This window comes from Anguilla anguilla, chromosome 1 (assembly GCF_013347855.1).
Source record: "Anguilla anguilla isolate fAngAng1 chromosome 1, fAngAng1.pri, whole genome shotgun sequence".
Taxonomy (NCBI): domain Eukaryota; kingdom Metazoa; phylum Chordata; class Actinopteri; order Anguilliformes; family Anguillidae; genus Anguilla; species Anguilla anguilla.
The window spans coordinates 85,600,285-85,621,134 of NC_049201.1; the positions used below are offsets into that span (position 1 = coordinate 85,600,285).

General features: G+C 39.6%; 2 protein-coding genes across 5 annotated transcripts in view; both read right to left on the reverse strand.

Annotated features, from left to right (window-relative positions):
* Positions 1 to 20,850, reverse strand: part of LOC118235520 — a 253,413-nt gene that overhangs the window by 185,636 nt on the left and 46,927 nt on the right. The gene's annotated exons all lie outside the window — the stretch shown is intronic.
* On the reverse strand, positions 2,636 to 12,469 carry LOC118235906. 4 transcript variants are annotated; one of them, XM_035433789.1, is made up of 12 exons: positions 12,322 to 12,468; positions 9,559 to 9,626; positions 7,217 to 7,513; positions 6,680 to 6,782; positions 5,978 to 6,016; positions 5,124 to 5,156; positions 4,294 to 4,338; positions 4,181 to 4,207; positions 3,975 to 4,016; positions 3,819 to 3,887; positions 3,618 to 3,657; positions 2,636 to 3,106 (listed from the first exon to the last, which is right to left on the reverse strand). In XM_035433789.1, exons 2-12 carry the CDS (start codon positions 9,602 to 9,604, stop codon positions 3,056 to 3,058), a joined length of 792 nt encoding a protein of 263 aa, XP_035289680.1. In that variant the 5' UTR covers positions 9,605 to 9,626; positions 12,322 to 12,468; the 3' UTR covers positions 2,636 to 3,055. The 4 variants fall into 4 exon arrangements, with proteins under 4 accessions (XP_035289680.1, XP_035289685.1, XP_035289694.1 ...); XM_035433794.1 differs by lacking the exon at positions 4,181 to 4,207 and having other exon boundaries at positions 12,322 to 12,469; XM_035433803.1 differs by lacking the exons at positions 5,124 to 5,156; positions 5,978 to 6,016.

The following is a 20,850-nucleotide window of genomic DNA, read 5'->3' on the forward strand; positions in this document are numbered from 1 at the left end:
TGTGTATTTTTATTTTTATTTGTTTGCTTATAAGTTAAATGTTCTTAAATATAGAAACATAAATAGAAGTTTTTCAAATTGATTTGAAAATGTTGCACTTTTTGCCAAAATATCGGTCAAAACATTGGTAATCGGTGGGCTAGGACTCTCCAAAATCGGAATCGGCATCGGACCCAAAAATCTGGCATCGGTCGGGCTCTAGCAATCCGCCATGGTGCAAGCGCACCTGGCTTTTAAAGGGAATGGGAGATGAAACTCTGATTGGTCTATTTCATGTTACCCCCAAAACACACCTATGATTAATTAAGAGACTAAGTATAACCCCTTTGAACCATGCGCCTTACTTTGCGCTCAGATTATCCGCCGTTAAACTAGCAAAATTGGATGGATTTGGACACGCCCTAAATGCACTTGCGCCATGCGCTTTAGACCGTGTGCTTAGATCGTTAAAATATAGCCCATATAAGCACATAATCACAAAGTGGAATACCACTAGTACTGCTTAGGATAAAAGGCAAATATAGAGGAAACCTTTCCTTAAAAAGAAAATTCATAGACAATATAAATTTGCATGCTCGTCCCCATATGCAAAACAAGAGATTAAAAAAAAAAAAAAAATTTGATAAAGATTTGGGCCATCTGCTGTTTTTGATAAGCATGATTGCACCGCATTGAACTAATCTTTGCAAAGGCAGGCTCTGGACCTTTGGGTTCTGACCAGGGGTGGACAGTAACAAAGTACATTTACTTGAGTACTGTACTTAAGTACATTTTTCGAGTATCTGTACTTTACTTGAGTATTTATTTTTTTGGAAACATATTGGGATGGCAGGTATGCCATCCTGCCAAGTTACGCCTTGGTGGGGGCATGCCCCATACCTATACAGCACCGAGAGTTTGGCACTTTTCAGGGTTCCCCACAGAAATAACCATAACAGCCACAGACACTCAGCCCTTAAAAACATTAAATTCAGTACATTCTGACCCCATTTCAACAGACAGATTTCATAAACAACTTCACATGTCCACACAATAAAGCCCAAAACTAAGGGGATTTTGCGTTTTCTCCTTTCTTCTCATTCTCGCATACACATGCAAAATACCCATGCCTTTTTACTCTGAAACATTTCCAGTTTAAACCGCTAATCTGCCTGTGACTTAGTAGGTAAGGTTGCAGTCTTGGGAACACGGGGTCGTAGGTTCAAGCACCGGTAGAAACACGTATCTTTAACCTGCTTTTAATAATTAATCATTTTAATCACTAATAATTGTCTACTACTTCTCAATTACTGCTTTTGCACCATATCTACCCGCCGTTCACCGAACGTATACACTGCATTATGACGTACCGTCTGCACGTTCAGTTATTAACTGGCTACAATATTGCAAAGCCATATGGATTCAACGGGAGCTCTTCTGTGCTTACTGGCCTGTGTTCTTCTTTAAAACCACGGGCAGAGTTGCAGAACGTACATACGTAGTAATTGTTTGTATGTGGCTAGATAGAGAACAGGGTGAGGTAACATGAATGTAGAAACGTGGTGTTTGCTGATAAGAAGGTTGTGTACGGTAGCCAAGTGAAGAAATATAAGTAGAAATGGCACAGTGGTGAACTGGTGTAACTTTTTAATAAAAGGAATATATTTGCCGCCATGAAATGCATATGGGTGGCCGTGAGTGAGTTTTGGTAAAGCAAATATAAGCTTAAGAAAACGTTAGTGTAAAAGAGGAAATTATCTGCCTGAGGGCGAGGCGGGATTCAATCCTTCAACCGGAGGTTTACCAGTCTGTGACTTTGTTAGTGCAGCACCGTGACATAGCTATGCAATGTGTGAAATATCATTAGCAAACCTGTCCTGGTTTTAAAGAAGAACACAGGCCAGTAAGCACAGAAGAGCTCCCGTTGAATCCATATGGCTTTGCAATATTGTAGCCGGTTAATAACTGAACGTGCAGACGGTACGTCACAATGCAGTTCAGTTCGGTATACGTTCGGTGAACGGCGAGTAGATATGGTGCAAAAGCAATAATTGAGTAGTAGACAATCATTAGTGAGGGTAAAAGCAAGTTAAAGAAATATGTTCCTAGCTGGGCTTGAGCCTACGACCCCATGTTCCCAAGACTGTAACCTTGTCCACTAGGCCACAGGCAGGCTAGCTGTTTAAACTGGAAATGTTTCAGAGTAAAAAGGTATGGGTATTTTGCGTGTGTATGCAAGTTTTTGATTGGGTTGTGTAGGTGAAGATTTGGCTGGTGTCGGTAAAATGTCCAATGGGGAGACATGTTGTTAGTGGGATAGGCGGCAGGAAAAATAAGAATGAGAAGGAGAAAACGCAAAATCCCCTTAGTTTGGGGCTTTATTGTGTGGACATGTGAAGTTGTTTATGAAAAACATCTGTTGAAATGGGGTCAGAATGTACAGAATTTAATGTTTTTAAGGGCTGAGTGTCTGTGGCTGTTGTGGTTATTTCTGTGGGGAACCCTGAAAAGTGCCAAACTCTCGGTGCTGTATAGGTATGGGGCATGCCCCCGCCAAGGCGTAACTTGGCGGGATGGCATACCTGCCATCCCAATCCCAATATATATATATAATATAATAGTGTATATAACAAAATGTACTCTATAGGGAACGGTCTGAGGTGGCAATTCTTTATTTGTCATTAACAAAAAATGCATAGTACGAAGTTGTATTGGTACACATTGTATATAGGTATATTGGAAGAACACAGGTAATATGGTCACGTGAAAATCTAGTGCAAGAAATGACAGAAATGTTCATTATTTGAAGTTGTTTAAAGCAATGGAAAGTGTTAGAAGTGAGTAAGTAAATCCAGGAAGCCTAGTGTCAATTATGGGTTATATATATGATTATACCAGATTAGCTAAACAGAAGCTAAGATTCCCCGTGTTATTTCAAACACATTGATGTAACTATTACGAAAGAAAGAAGCACAAATGAAATGAACTGAGAAAGACCAGGGGAAAAGGAAAAAGGGACCGCAAATTTTTCTGGTGACATCTTCCATTGTGTCTTGGTCAAATGTGCTGGCATCAGCTACTTATTTGCATATATGCTGGCATCAGCAAAATCATTGCAGTTGTCATTCTGAAAATGTTTTTGAGGAAATAACAAATTAATATGACATCCCTTTGTAACTAAGTAACCGTGTCCAGAGAATAAGAAAATCAGAAAATAAGAATAATAAAATAAGAGTACACAGCACCATGTCAAGCCTGGCTTTAGTCTCCTCCTGCCAATCCTGAGGTTAAATATCTTATGCCTTTCCTTGTAAGTTTTTTTTTTTTTTAAATCTCAAAAACAGTCACATCATGTTAAAATAGTCCCTGCATTGCAGACCATAGTGGGTGTTAGACCCATCTGGAAAGGTTACAGGTGGTATAGTAGTAGGGGTCCTCAGGCAGTTCGAGGCCCTTTCAGGGGGGCCTGCAAGTTTTGAGAACCCCCCTGGTCTAGATCACCACACCAAGCATTCATTTCAGACAGTAAATGAGAAGATTTTAATAAACTGTAAACTTTAAATCTGTCGTGCCACTCGGGGAACTGAATTAGATCCCAATGGCGTACACCAGGTGGAAGCCAAGTGTCACATACTTACATTTCTGCCCTTTCCAGAATTGGCACTTGACTTTGGGTTACTGCATCAAATAAATAAAAAATTCTTAATTAGTATGGCACGGCTATCATTATTAACTTATTGTTAAAAAATCCTGAAAATGTAGGCCTTTCAGTTGCTTAGAAGATGCTCACTGCGCCTACTGGCAGCAATGGCACAGAACATTTTAACATTTTAATTTACCTTTTAGGAGAAGGGCAGCGGGGTTTTGAGGCCTTCTGGCCTCCAGTCGAAATGACCTCATTGTTGGCTCTGTGAGGGTGCAGGGATTTTTGGCCCTTTTAGATCACAGTTTCTTAGCTGGTGCTGAAAATCATTACAGAAGCATAAAATATGTACCTGTAACCAACATCCATGTTGCCATTGTTCCCATGTGATCTCCTGTGAACACAGACAATGAATTTGGTTTTAAATGTTAAATTAGACGATCCTGTTGTACGCAGGAAAATACGAGAAGTTTGTAAGGGCAGGACGAAAGAAGACTAACTACAGAAATCTTAAATTAAATTATTAGAGAAGTACTCTGTGAAAACCGAGAGACTTACCAAGAAAATCTACTCCAAATAGACCGCCTATTTGAAAAAAGTGGAACAGAGATATTTAGATGATTGCGGGCAGACTGTATTTTTAAAAAAAACATTTTAAAAATATGACTAACCTTTCAGGCCGTGATGTCCCATCCTGATAATTGCCTGGGTGTCTTCTGTGAGGTCAAAACATTACTATAAATATGTCTACAATCTCAATAACACAACAGAGCATACAAATACTTATCTGCTTGTTGACAAATGAGCTTATTATTTTTTATTCCATTCAATAAAATTATATTTACGTAGAACTTTTTACAGAGACACTGTCATAAAGAGGCTTTACAGAAAAATAAGAAAAATTGGGATTAAGGGATAGACTGAGACTGACCCGACAAAAAAGAAACAAAAAAAAAAACAGATTGTGAGGTAAAAAATAATAATTCCCAGTGGGAGGAGGAAAAACACTCAAACAATGGCAAGAAAAGACTTGAGAAGGGAAGAAATCTCAAGAGGATATTATACATAATTTACTGAAGTTTCTCATGAACTTGTACAGCATCTTGGTCAATTCAAAGCATACACTAAAACTTAAATCATATATTTTAAAAAAAGAGCCAAGTTTAATATCGCTTTAATATCTCCTCTGGTTTAAAGACACGGACAAGATTTTTCTCAATGGTTTAAGAAATCCATAAGTGAACTCCATAAAACCATAAGTGAAATATATATAAAAGAGAAAATGTATCCACATGTTTACAGTAGAGAGTTAGTGTATAATTTCAGAGTTTTTATTTTTAATTTCTTGTCTAAAATATACATTCACATAATTGTTGCATAGTTGCAATGAGAGCAAACTAGACATTTTTTGCATGTTATGTTTTCAGTATTCAGGAAAATATTTATGTAACACGGGAAAAAAAAATGACCACAGCATACCGATGCCAGAATATTAACTTACCTGCGTGACATGCGTGAAAGTCTGTTCCAGAGCCTGGTGATAAATAAATTACAGGTGGTAAACAGCAGACAGCATTGTTAAATTGAACAACTACAGTATGTTCATCTTTGTGTAAGCTTCAAGATGCTTAATGTAGAAGAATTTCATGTAGTCTCTCAGCAGTTAATCATATTGTTTCTGATTCACTTAATAAATCACAGTTTAAAATCAAACCTGTAAAATCTGCATCAACTCCTGTTTTGGAGAATTGCACCAAGGCACAAAGTCTTCAAATCATGCTATATAAACATTTTTTCTATGTGGGTTGGTAGTATTACTTTACTGCTTACAAGTGAAAATTGTTTTTACAGTAATACCTTAAGGATAAGGACTGAAAGGCAGTTTAAATGTTACCCTGGTGCCGCAAGCAGAGCTCAAAGCTCCCCAGTGTGAGTGTGAGTGTGAGTGTGAGTGTGAGTGTGAGTGTGAGTGTGAGTGTGAGTGTGAGTGTGAGTGTGAGTGTGAGTGTGAGTGTGAGTGTGAGTGTGAGTGTGAGTGTGAGTGTGAGTGTGAGTATCAGAGATGCGAATGTTATGAATTACAAACATACAGAAATCTTATCTTGTCCAGCTACGTTTGATGCTTCATTAGACATTGGCCCGGATTCAACTAGTATTTGTCCTTTTACTTAAAAGTAAACAAAGTGAACATTATACTTTTTCTTCACAAACTCAGTTTGACTAATTTTAGCGATTGCTGAACACACCAAACTGTGTTTGTAAAAAGAAATTTAAAAATAAATAAATAATCCTGGCTGTGCTAGTCAAAGCCAGGCACAAGTGCTGATTGAACCCCAGTCATTGTGTTGTACTTGCCCGTTCTCTCCCCGAATCTGCAGAGCCGTGATGCGGTTCCTAGGGAAGAATAGCAGCCATGCGAATGGAGGAAAAAAAAAGATTAATTACAGACTTCCTCCCAGTCAACGCTGGGGCACGACATGTGCTATGTTCTCAAAAGGTGCATTACTCTGTGAATATGTACTAATATGCTGAAAAAAGTGCCATGCAAAATAAACCCCCCTGGAATTCCTTTGGTTCAAATAGTGGAAAAAAACATCCCTATGGACATAAAGTAAGAGTTGATATGATGCTCTTAGAATTGATCAAATTTTAGGAGTTTTATTGTGTATCATCATGAAGTAATGTCACACGCATTAGTCAAACATCTCATTTTTAAAAGTTTGTGTATTGGGTGGTCTTCAGTATTCTTTTTAATCTCACTACATCATTTCTGGAGAAACAAAAAGCTTAACTTTTTATTTGTTGCTACTGTGTTTCTGGTGTATGAGTGTACATATGCATTCTTTGTTATACTGAGTGCGGACTGAAATAAAGAAGAAGCACATTTGCTGCTGCACGTTCAAAGTCTACAGATCAAGCATGAAGTCTGTGAATGCTTGAGATCAGATGAACTGATCAAATAATAATCAAATATAGATGAAGCTAAGTCAACCAGAAATGTGAGAACACATACACAAATTTCCACTGCGCATCAAAACGATACTCAACCTGACTTACTTGTATTTCTTCCTCATGAACATAATCAGTACCCCGAAGACTATTGCAGTCCCTGCTGCAACCACTAGAGGGATGATGACGTAGAAGAGCATGCTGAACTTACCTGAAATATATTACATTACATTACAGGCATTTAGCAGACACTCTTATCCAGAGCGACTTACACAACTTTTTACATAGCATTTTTTACATTTGTATCCATTTATACAGCTGGATATATACTGAAGCAATGCAGGTTAAGTACCTTGCTCAAGGGTACAACGGCAGTGTCCTTACCGGGGAATCGAACCTGCGAGCTTTCGGTTACAAGCGCAGTTCCTTACCCACTGTGCCACACTCCGTCCACTATATAATATATAGTGACATATTATAAAAAAAACTTTCCAAAATTCCACATATTTAGAATGTATTGCAGCATACTCCATTAATCCGTAAGGGATGGCACCTCATTGCCAAGGTGGATCCGTTTTTACTCAATCATTCTGCACGTTCTGGGATTAATTAGTGGTAGTGCGTGGCATTTAAAGCTTGGCTTACTTTTCACATTGATTTTGATGGCGCTCTGCATAGTTTTATCTCCGTAGTATTTCACTGTGCAGGACACCTCTTTGTTATCATCCTCCTGCGTCGGGGTGAAGGTGAGGATGGACTGGGTCTCCCAGGTTCCGTGATCAGAGTCTTTGTGCACGGTGATGATTTTGCCTCGGGTGCTGTGGCTCCAGGTGAGCGTGGGGACGTGCGAGGGGCAGGTGTGGTGAACAGAGCAGATAATGGTGAAGGGGCTCCCCTCAATGGGATCTTGGTAGTGAATCAGTGTTGGGGGGTCTGGGTTATCTGAAGAAGGAGCAACCAAGATTACAAGAAAAAAATTCAGACCAACTCTTTTCACAACGGGACCCAGACGAGCTAACCAACGTGTAGCACAAATAAGTTTCACAACACGCCACACAAACACAATGCACTCTGCAAACACGTAACATGTTAGGCATAATACTCAGGAGAACAACAACACATACCAAATGTTTTGATCGCCACACAGTTTTTGAAGGAGTATTGGTTAAATTGGGGAATTTCAATCCTGAAGCAAAACTCCCCAGCGTCATGGCCATTAATACGGTCGATTTCCAAAGAGCAGTTTGATTCTCCGAGATTTCCCACTAGCTTTGTGCGTTTTTTAAAACTGTTGTCCACCTTTGACTCGTCTTTATCATAGATTCTTGTGTTTGGATAATTCTTTTCAAACCAAATTGCCCTCCGTTGTGTCACAGAGTTTTGGTGTCCTGGATACGTAAAAGTGCATGGTATTACCACGCAGGAATCAATCATGGCTCTTATATGGGAAACGATGTCCGCCTTCCACACTTCAGAGGAACCTGGAGAACAAATAACTGGAGGAAGAGGGCGAGATTTGACCAGTGTTAAAACAGGCTACATCCTGTGTGTGCATGTGCAATATCCACACGCATCCAAGTTTGTTGGTTTTGTTTCAATAGGTGGAATAGCAAGGATAATTAAATGAAGATAAGACAGCCATGATATTGCTTTACTCACAGAAAAAAAACAGAAATAAGCTCTTCCAATCGTGGACTGTTCAGTTATCGCTCAAAGGTTTTGCATTCCTTAAACCAGCTTAAAGACACAACTAGGACTAGGTTAAGCTCACCTCAACCTGCAAAATCGATTGGGTTAGTGCCTCGTTCCTAGTGGTTAACAAACAGACAGTGAATGGTGGATACTTTTTGGCACCCTCCTGGTGATTTCCATTTGAATTTTGGCAGCACAACAATCTTGTGAACTGCACACAACAGGTAAGGTTCAATTCTGCCTTATCCACGCACAGAATGGTGAGCACGGGTGCTCAGCGAGGTTGTGTAATTTCACCAATCCTCTACACATTGTACACCAACGCCTGCCGAGCCCTGAACCCATCGCACACATTTTACAAGTACGCGGATGACACCGCAATAGTGTTTCCTACACTCCAATCAGGCTTCTCTTAGTGCTTTTGAGGAAGAGACGACAGCTTTTGCACAGTGGTGTGCGGACAATTTCCTGGAATTAAACTCAAAAGAGATGGAAATTGATTTTAGAAGGAACAAAACTGCACTGTCTGCTACAACACTCAACGTGAAACAGTGGAAATGGTCACAACATACAAATACCTCGGAATTGAAATAGACAATATACTTAACTTCAGGGACTGTGCCACTTCAAAAATCAGGAAATTGCAGCAGAGAATGTACTTTTTACTCAAAATTTACCATTTTAATGTAAACTGGCGGGTTTTACAAATGTTTTACACATCGGTACTTCAGTGTTCTGTCTTTTGGTCTTATCTGTGTGCTTGGTAACATGGTCTTTCAGCTGGTCACTCGCACTTTTATATCAAACTTGATTTTACTGATTTGGATTGACTGTTTTTATTTATTATATATATATATATATATATATATATATATATATTAGTTGTTTTATTCTGTCTCAATGTTATCAAATGTGTTTTATTATGATTGTTTTGCGGGTCTTACTGTGTATTCTGTTGTTTTTATGGTGTTTTTATGTCTGGAGCACTGGACCAAACAAATTTCCCCATGTGAGATAATAAAGTTGATCTGAATCTGAATCTTTAAATCTGAGCACAGCTCAAAAGTATCCACAAATCACCATCAGACCTGTTGTATGCATTGTGACCAACGGAGACCATGATTGGTTGAGCTCCTCTCCATTTCTTCTATGAGCAAAGTGACACCAGGAACAATCCGATCTCTTTCATTAACCCAGTTCAGTAGCAGAAACAGTTGCATAGTGGATGACAGATTGAGGAGTCGGTAAAATACTATATACAGAGAGGATGAAGATGGGAAAGATAGGAGAGTTACCTTGCAGGTACAGACAGAACACCCACAGTCTTAGTTGAGACTCCATGTTTCTCAATTGGGTGAGGACACTGGGAAAACATAAGGAATTCATGTATCAGTTTGTAAGATACTTGGTTCGGTTATGCCAAGTTCAGCTAAGATGCTGAATATTACCTGTAATGTCTGATGTCTTTGCTGATTGTTCAAAGTCAGAAATCATTCAGCGTCTGCTTTATGGGCATTGAGGTGGAACATTATATGGCAGGACAATAAATGACAGTAAAGAGCACATAAATGTTCTTACACAGTTCTGTGGTATGGACGGACTGAGTAGCCTGCAACCAGCTTTCTGTCTCGTTATAAAAAAAAACATCTTCCTCTTCCTTCAGAAGCATCCCAAGAAAACCTGTAGCTACAATCAGTTTTTGATTGGCTGACAAAAACAATGGTCTCTTGAGTCATATCCCTTTCATGCAGACTTAAAAAAGGAAGGCTAACTAGTAGCATTGTTCACCTGAAAATACCTAAGCTCTCTTTCAAACAATGTATTGACAATATAGACGTGCAACAAGGCTGTCGGTTTGTCAGTTTTTTTTGGGGGGGGGGGGGGGGGATACTGTCCCTTTTTCATTTCTTTCATTTTAGTCCTTATTATCTGGGAGAAATCCTGGGGTGTGTAACTGGTGCCTGAGTGAGTGAGTTAGTTAGTTGATTGGGTGGCGCATGTGGAACCTGTGCAGACAGGTAGGGTAATCATACTTCCTCGAATGCTGCTATCGATACGGAGATAAAGAGGGAGCAGTGGAAAGAGTGCAGGGGTGGTGCATTACTCTCCGAAAAAAAAAAAAACTTTTCATGGCTGCTCATGCAGAACATGCAAGTGGGGTTTATTATTTATTTTTATTTTACTTCTGTTTGGGTGGGTGTAGCTGGTGTGTTTTTGGGGAGGCAGGGTGCGTAGGAGAGAATCGAATGTTACTCTATGCTACATGAGCTCTATGAATTGTAATAAAGTTTGATTTATTTAACTTGTCCTGTGCTCTTCCTGGGGTGACTGGCGTGGAATCTGATAAATAACAGATAACGGTTCATCCCCCAGTCAATTCATCCCAAGTGCAATTTTTGGGACCTCGTGTTCTCTTTACCACTCATCCGAGTGATTAAAATAGTATGAGTGTCTGGGGTCAGTGGCTCAATATACAAATTTAGGAAATTGTGTGTTCAATTTTTGATTTCCCCTCAATATAAAATTTTTTTTTTTTTTTTTTTTTTTTTTTCTTGTCCTCACAGTGATGGTTCTTTACATTCCCCATTACTACATGTGTTTGGAATGGATGGGGGCATCTCTCACACTGGTATTACAGACCTAATTACATCTCTACACTGCATCAACTTAGTGAAATTGCGATTGTAATATATTTATTTTATAAAAATATATAATCAGAACCAAATTTGTATAAATATAGGCCTAGCAAGCGACATGAAGATTGAATCAACAATTAAACAATAACTCACCAACAGGTGGAAAATTAAACATTCTGAATTTGTGCTAATATACGTTGAGGTATCAAAACCCTGACACAAATTCAAAAACAAATCCAAAGACTAGATTTATGATTGCAATACCACAAAATGTTCAACCAAATGAATGAATCGTGTCAAACAGTTGGTGAAATCAGGCCAGATGCACATTGTCTTTTTAACTTGATTATATTGTCTGTTTTGCCAAGATATCACCAAACCTCTAACAAGTGAAAGTATATAAGCAAATGTATTTTAGGAAAAATGAAAAGTTGCATTTTTGTTCATTGAGTAAGGCATGTGTTGCATGGTAAAAACCTTAGTGCAAGGTAAAAACTTATTTCTAAGGAACTAAAAAAATGTATGAAAAAACATAAAACCACACTTTAAAAACATGCGAAGACAAAGTGCTTAAAAGCAGGAAACATCTGGTCTCGCCCTACATTAATAGATAAGGAAACTCAGACCACCACATATATTTTTGTCTTTAAATAAATTAAGGCCATTCATTATATGCATGAAGATAAAACATGACTTATTAACTGTTTCATGTGCAGTTAGGAGTTATGTGAGTTAAACAATAATGGAGCAATTTCTACAAAAACTGTTGAAAAATAATTTCAAAAAATTAATATAAAAAAACTTCACTGGTTCTTCACAGAAAGCAAAATTATCTGTGTCATTGCAAATAGCATACTGACACAGAAATGTCTTCACAAGGTTTGCACTTTTACAAGGAAATTGCACAAATCACTGAGTATACTATTTCATTGATGTCCAAGCAGCATACTTTTTAAAGATTATATCACGGTAAGAACAGCATTACAACATTTGTCACAAACACAAGAAGATAGCCTGTAGTTAATATCATACTGATAAAAGTAAACTATCTGAAATTCTGATCTACATCACTTATTTTTACATCTTATCTTCAGAACTTATTTTTAATAGCACACTTTTGTTAGGCTCACCTTCAATTTGCTGGCTCGTGAAATTGAATGAGTTAAAGCAGAAATATTTTCAAAAGAAGAAAACCATTAAATTCAGATTTGCCCTTAACTTTGGATTAAGTGTGAGTATTAGAGGTATCACCCTGTTTGGTGAGTTGAGCAATCACTAAAATGAACTCTCTAAGTGATTGTGGGAAGGAAAAATGACAAATAGTACTTAAGAACAAATGATGATTGAATCCAGGCCAATTGATTTGATCCTCAGAGATGTAGTTGACTGTGTGAGAACAAAATGTAGAGGAAATAGTCTTACCTTCTTTTAAGCCTGGTACTTTTTTCCACTGCACTTTATTTTAATGAACAGATCTGGACAGGACTGACCTCCTGACACCAACTGAACTGGCTTCAGGACTGATTGCAAAATAGGATAGACATAAACAGTTTTTTCTATCTTCTTTCGCATTAAGAAATGGCACTGAGGTCTTTACAGTTGTGAAAAAGCATTTCCTTCCTGCAACAAAAACCAGATATCTGTAAACCCTCCTCGCAGAACTCTGTTATTGCGCCTAGTCTGAAACAAACAGCAATGCAGAGGCCTTGAAACCAGGCAACAATTACACAGATCACAACATTTTGAAAATGAAATCTACACAAATTGTCACAGTATTTTATTTATTTTAGATGAAATGTCATTATTTTTTCTAATATCAAACATTATTATAATGTCAGGAACTCTAGTAATTCATTCTGAGTGAAAAAACATCACAGTGCTGAGTTTTTCAATGGACAACAATAGATTTTAAATGAGCTTTAGAGGCTTCATAGCCCTTTGTAGTCTGATCAATGAGGGATCAATTTCATTCAGTCACACCCATAGCCAGATGAGTACCACTCAAGGGTGTCCTCTTTACTAAACATTAAGAAACACGTCACATTAATCCCATTGTAACTGAATGGACCCTACAGTGCTATTCACACCCTTTCTTCTGGGCTCAAGGGTCTTTACTAAATGTGTATAAAATGGCGGGCTCACCTGCAGTTAAATTATACGAGCTGGAGGAACCTCACAGTAACCAACACGCACACAGGTAAGACATCTTTGTGTTCTGTGGTTAGCACGCACACAGGTGAGATATCTCTGTGTTCTGTGGTTAGCACGCACACAGGTGAGATATCTCTGTGTTCTGTGGTAAGACATCTTTGTGTTCAGTGGTTAGCAGTGGCATATAAATTAGGATGTACTACGTTTTTGCATTTTAGCAAGGAGCATTTCTGTTCATGAAAGTTTTATGTGCAAACTACCTACACACCGTTGTGTATTCTAAAAAACAACTCAACAAAATGGGCATGAACCCCCAAATGTATAATCAGCTGAAATTTGCGCCTGAGGAGTATAGATACTGTACTGACGTGCTTTAAGAAGTAGTGGAAGAAACTGAAATTAAGAACTAAGTGGCAGACATATCGTTTGTGTACGATCAGTATGTGATCATACGTACTGACACTCCTTTCCAAGCATGGATACTGCCAGTTCTACTGAGGTTAATCTTCGACAGTGAAAAGCTGGCCTTGATTGTAAGAAGTGCTGAGGTGTACGGAGGAAAATGCTACATATCTGGATAATATTTTTTTTTAGCAATATACACTTCAAATGTTCACATCAATCATATTGAACACTCATATTGAAGAGGGGCACATTAAGTTGTTTTGACTCTCCAGCAGGTACAACCCTGGCTGTACATTAATATTTAAAGGCCTCAAGTGTCACCATTGTGCAATTCTTTGAATATGTAGGAGACTGGTTTTTTTTTATTTATTTTTTATGCAAGCAATGAAACCAGTAGTTTTATTGCAGCCTTTGTGCTTTTTAATACTGCAAATGCACACAATTTCAATCCTGCCATCATGTCATTGAGATCACTGATGTGAGTTAAAATTACTTAACTGCTGGCATACTTTTTAAGTTTTTTTTTTTTTTTTTTACAAAATGTGACTTTGAAATGCAATGACAGTTAAATGAATCTGTGCATGTAAAATTTAAATAAACAGGATGGCACTCTATTTGCCTCTTTCTCTTGAATTCATTGTATTTGTGAATTTTCCATTTATTGCATTGAATCAATAAGTTTCCAAAGAATCTAAATTTGAATGTTAATTTACTATCTTTGTTTATGTGTGGTCATTTGCAGAAAATGTGTGAATATATTTCTTATTATATATTACTTTTTATACTCATCATTGTACTATAAGTCACTCAGTGGAGAACAACTAGATTCGTCAGAAAAAAGTTTACATTGATCAGGACACATAAATCAGCAACAGGCGAACAGCAAACTAAGCGCCTGCTTAGGGCCCCCGTGGCCACCAGAGGGCCCCCAAGAGCGCATGAAATGTCCCACAAGAGAGCTCGAAATGTTTTTTGTTAGTTTGTTTGTTTGTTTGTTTTTTTGATATATTATATTATGTCAATGGTAATCATTCAAAAACACAATATTATGTTAACGGGCTGGCTAGCTAATACCACTGGTTTTATCAATTCCCGCTGCCTCTGTCACAGCCGGTCTCACGTTCATGCGCACTGTAAAGGACGTTAACTGCATTTTGATGCAAGCACACTCGGTCAGGCTAACGTTGGGTTACAGTCCTCTCCTCTCTGTCGATGAAGAAGGCAGCAAAGAGGTAATGTCGCAAAAAGGACATAGGCTATCCTTCTGGAGCAGACAAAAGAAAGAAGAAAACAGAAGCTAATGTTAGCTAGCTAGTTAGTTAACAACATAGCCTAGGTAGCATATCTTGTCTTGTCTTAGGAAAGTTAACGTTTGATTAAACATCCCTAAATGGCCTTGACATCTTAATCCACCTAGTTGTATGTATAATAGCAAGTTAGCTAACTAGCTAGCTAGATAAATTTCGATTTTAACGGTGGGAATCTAGCTAATGTGTTAGATTAAAACTCTAGAGAAATTTCGATTTTAACCGCTAGATAGCTAGCTATTCATCGTTGGTTTGAAATAAAAGCAAGCTAACGTTTTCGTGTTTGTATACTGATCTTGATGCTGATAACAGCATAACATTATTGAACACTAGCATTTTGTGATTATTGGTAAAATATTCCACCATCAATCTGGCTTAATTTTAAAGATTAAAGGTTTTTTCTTCTGTGTAAAAATAACTTGTTGCTGGGTATATATTTCTGTAATGAAAACAAGCTTTTGTTCAATAAACTTGGCACTGATAACAGCCTAACATTAATTACAGTACCATTGTGGGGTCTTTGCTTTTATATTCCAATATCATTATGACTTAATTAGCTAGTTATAGATTAAGAGTTGTTGTTTTATGTGTACAAATTGCTTTCTGCTGAGTATAACAATTTATGTTGGCAAAATAAACTTATTCTATTCCATCAACTATGTACTCATACTATATGTATGATGTAAGCAACACAGCTACAACTAAGGAAATTGATAATGGGTGTGTTAGATTTACAGTAGGTGTGCGAATGATCAAGCATTGACAATAGTCAATAGTACTGGCAGCGCAGAGGCAGTGGGGGGCCCCCCAAATAAAATTCTGCTTAGGGCCCCATAAAGGCTTGGACCGGCCCTGATTCAGCAAACTCATCTGAAACAATTGGGAAGTGAAGTAAGATATAAATACATCACATTGGAAATGAAACAGGAACTCAGAAGAAGAAATGATCTTTCCAATTTCAGTCAGAAAGAATAACGAGTGGAACATATGAGAAACGCTCAGCTAGAATATCTGTAAGTAGCCTAATCCGGTAAATTTTTCTACTCTTTTGATTGCCTTCTTGTGGTGAAACACATTTAAAGCAGCATTTCTATTCATCAAAGCATTGGTAAGGACAATGCTACTGTTAGCTTTTGAATAACAACGATTATTTGATATTTCTGGTTCACAAATAATCTGTGATCACTTTATAAATGCTTTTTGGTGAGTGCGATAGCTTTTACCAGTTCTGTTCGTGGAATAAGGAGTCATATGTTGTGCATTTCAGTGGGAAATATTTACATCAGTGTTTCCTGTGGAATTGATCTCTGGGTGTGGTGGTGGGTGTCCGAAGGGGGGGGGGGGGGGGGTGTAGCAAAGGCGAAAAAGTTTAAGACATAAGTTTAACAACCTCTTGAGACTTCTTAAAGGTTTTTTTTTTAAATATCTAAATCTATCTTTGAGCTCTGATGAGCTCTTGATACAAGGAATAGCATTTTGCAGGAGCTAAAAAGTAGTTTTAGACATGCTTTAAAACCATAAAAGGTTTGTTAACCCTTGTATTGTTTGTAAATATTGAAGCAAAATAGGCCTGTATTTTGAGTTATGGTGGGGTGAGAACAATTAAGAGCACATTGTCCATCTAGAAGTTCTATCTTCAAGAATAGAGGACTATAACCAAAATTGATACTCAAGAAAAGTTACATATTGCACTTTAAAAAGGGACATTCTTCTGCTAAATTAACTTAATTACCATGACAAAATAGTACTTGTGTCAGGGTGTGACATGGGGGGTTAGGAGCCAAACGCAGAGGGGGAAAAACTCAACTCAAAATGATATGAACAAAAGACTTTACTTAAAAAAGGGAACAAAAGGCCTCGCAGGGCAACTCTTCAAAAAAACACAAGGTAAATCTACAAACACAGGAACCACAGAAAATCCAAAAGTCCAAAAGCACGTGGAAAACCGAACATGGGCAGGAACACACAGGGCAGGAACATGAGCAGAAGCACACGTGACCAAACACAACCAAGGATCCAGCACCTGCGTCAAGGAAGAAGGAAACTTAAATAGAACAGACACTGACGAGACACAGGAGGGCACCATGAACAATCAGGCCACGAGACAACCAAAAAGCAATAATTGAACAATTGAAAACAATAATACAATTACACAGGGTACAAGCAGGACACAAAACAGAAGTGCCGCCACCTGGTGGCCCAACAAGGAAAACACAGACAGGAACACAGAACCATGACAACTTAGTTAGAATGTTTTATCATACTTTGAGCTGGGTTCACATTCAAAGCCCTCTCTCTCTGTCTCCCTCACACTCAATGAAGTTTACATGCCTTGTCCGTGCAAAAAAAAAAGTAAAAAGTGAGAAAAATGGCTTTAAAGATTCTGTTCTGTTACATTCTAATTCTACTGAGAAGCATGATACAAACATTTCCTAACTAACTTAGATGCTAGATTAATGTATTTTTTATTTGCTAGTGTTATCTGTATTCATTTCTGGACACTGCAGAGACTGCTCCTCGTTATAATCATAATCGTCATTAGAATGCAGCCCTCTTTGTCAGCTGTAGCAACTGTAGCCGAACTCAGTTTTGCTAGCTCACTACATTCACAAAACCTTAAAAATAAACACTTTCCCTTTCGTTTTCATGGAAAAAAAATCACCATGTTGTAGTATGGAAATGGAAGTAGTTGAATCACACAAACATTTTAAATGCCCTAAAAAATTCTTTATTTCTTTTTAAAATTCGCGCTGTTTTGGCGATTTGCCAACAATTTGCGGCCGCGACATCCGACGGGTTTCTCCAGGTCACCATTTTAATCAGGTGTATTGTACCATTATAACAGCAGCTCTAGATTTTAAAAAAAAAAGGTTACGCACGTGCGTAGCTCAACTGGAACAGGTTCCCCTTCGGCTCAAACAAACACTGTTTATTTTCAGATAACGTTACATATTTATCACATTTATTTTTTACTTGTCCGATCAGACAACTGCATGAGGCATTCCACTTGCCCAAACAGAGTTAGGATCCGCCAGTTGTCATCACCGAATGATAGTTAACGCCAGTGCTTGAGATGGGAAGGAGCTGTCGGGACTTGTATATGACTACCGACACTTCTTTTGATTACCAAAATTAATTTATTTTAAACAGTATGTATTTTGAGGAGTACCGTATGGGCTCAAACTAATGCCAAAAGTATTTTGTATTTATAAGCAATGACTTGTGCTTGCAACTTATGGTTTGTGTTTGTACATTGCGAGTTGAAACTGAAACAAAGTATTTAGGCAGAAATATTTAGAAAGTTTAACATTTTTAATTTATGAATTTAATATATAGGCTATATACAGTATATATATATATATATATATATATATAATTTATTTTATTTTATTTTATTTTTATTATTAATTTTTTATTATGGTGTGGCGGCAAGGATCAGTTTTAAAACAAGTTTTGTGATTTTTAATTTGTTTTTTGCTTGAAGTACAACCCTTTAGATAGCTGACATAGGCTGAACTAAGAATTTTAAATTACATTACAAATGTTTTTTGTTTTGCATTTTAGTGACTATCGCTAATGTGAAGTTCTTGGGACCTCAGATCTTTGGACATGGATTACATTACATTACAGGCATTTGGCAGACGCTCTTATCCAGAGCGACGTACAACAAAGTGTATAACCATAACCAGGAACAAGTATGACGAAACCCCTAGAGAGAAGTACCGGTCCAAGTACAGGGAACAACCGCATAGTTCAACTTGGACCCTGATGGTTAAACTGATTAACACTAACAACGAGAACGGCAACAACGCAATCTATGGAAAAATAAAAATAAATAAAAATACAAGTAGTCGTTAAGACAGTTGATGCGCCTAAGTCACCTATGAAACAGCTGCCTAGTTACAACCCTAAGTTTAGTCATTTACAGGGGGGAAGGGAGGGATGGGGAGAGGTGCAGCCTGAAGAGGTGGGTCTTCAGTCGTCGTTTGAAATGGGTCACAGTCTCAGCTGTTCTGACCTCCACAGGGAGGTCATTCCACCATCGTGGGGCCAGAACAGACAGGAGACGTGTTCTGGAAGTGCAGGTGCGAAGAGGGGGAGGTGCTAGGCGTCCTGAGGTAGCAGAATGGAGGGATCTGGCTGGCATGTAGGGTTTGAATATCTTGTGGAGGTATGCTGGGGCTGATCCCTTGACTGCCTGGTATGCTAGGACCATTGTTTTAAATTTGATGCGAGCTATAACAGGCAGCCAGTGGAGGGTAGTGAGCAGGGGAGTTACGTGGGAGTGTCTGGGGAGGTTGAAGACCAGACGAGCCGCAGCATTCTGAATGAGCTGCAGGGGTCTGGTGGCAGATGCCGGTAGTCCAGCCAGGAGAGAGTTGCAGTAGTCCAGGCGGGATAGAACCATTGCTTGGACCAGGAGCTGGGTTGAGTAGGTGGTGAGAAAGGGGCGGATTCTCCGGATGTTGTATAGGAAAAATCTGCATGCCCGGGTTACTGCTGCAATGTTGTTGGAGAGGGACAGCCTGTTGTCCGTCATCACTCCGAGATTCTTGGCGCAGGGTGATGATGTCACTACAGTGTCCCCTAAGGAAATGGAAAAGTCGAGGAGGGGAGAGGATAGAGCAGGAATAAAGATTAGCTCCGTCTTTCCCGGGTTGAGCTTCAGGTGGTGATTGTCCATCCAGCTCTGAATGTCCCTCAGGCAAGCGGAGATGCGGGCAGGGACCTGTGTGTCCGATGGGGAGAAGGAGAGAAAGAGTTGCGTGTCGTCGGCATAGGAGTGATAGGACAAGCCATGGGCAGATATTACAGGGCCAAGGGATCTGGTGTACATGGAGAAGAGAAGGGGACCAAGGACTGAGCTCTGGGGAACTCCGGTGGTGAGGGGACGGGGTGGTGATACCTTACCCGCCCAGGCAACCTGGAAGGAACGGTCAGAGAGGTAAGACTCAATCCAGTCAAGGACTGTGCCGCGGATCCCTGTTGCTGCCAGGGAGGACAGGAGGGTAGAGTGGTCCACAGTGTCAAATGCAGCGGAGAGGTCTAGAAGAATCAGGACAGAGGAGAGGGAGGCTGCTCGTGCGGCATGGAGTGACTCACTGACCGAGAGGAGTGCAGTCTCGGTCGAGTGGCCAGGCCTGAAGCCATACTGGTGGGGATCAAGCAGGTTGTTCTCAGAGAAGAAAGCAGAGAGCTGGTTAGATGCAGCACGTTCAAGTGTTTTGGATAGGAAAGGGAGGAGAGATACCGGGCGGTAGTTCTGAATGACTGAAGGATCTAGTGTGGGTTTCTTCTGCAGCGGGGTGATGTGGGCCTTCTTGAAGGATGAGGGGAAACATCCAGAAGATAGGGAGGAGTTCACGAGGGAGGCGACAAAAGGGAGGATGTCTGGTGTGATTGCTTGAAGGAGAGATGAGGGGATAGGGTCGAGGGCGCAGGTGGTAGGGCGGTGAGTGAGCAGAAGCTGGGAGACTTCAGTGTCTGAGAGGAGAGAAAATGTGGAGAAACAGGGGGCGGAGGACGCAGAGGGGGCAAAGGAGCTGCGGATGTCTGCAATCTTTTCATCAAAGAATGCTGCAAAGTCATCTGCAGTGAAGGAAGACTGGGGTGGAGGAGGTGGCACGCTGAGGAGAGAAGAGAAAATAGAGAAAAGTTGACGAGGGTTAGAAATGGAGTTATGAATTTTGGTTTGGTAGAATTTTGCCTTAGCGGCAGTGACAGTAGAAGAGAACTCTGTCAGGAGAGACTGATAGGCTGAGAGGTCAGATGGGTCCCTGGATTTGGCCCACTTCCTCTCAGCAGCGCGGAGGGTGGCCCTGGAGGTGCGTAGGATGTCAGACATCCATGGACTGGGAGGGGATGAACGTGCTGGCCTAGGGACGAAGGGGCATAGGGAGTCGAGTGCTGAGGAGAGAGATGACGTTAGGGTGGAGGATGCAGAGTTAGTGGGGAGCTTGGAAAATGATTGAAGAGGGGGGAGGGAAGCAGTCACTCTGGGAGCAAGAGAAGAGGGTGATAGGGAGCGGAGGTGACGGCGGACAGTGACAGTGGGGATGGGAGGGGGAGAGGGAGGGTGTGGAGAGAG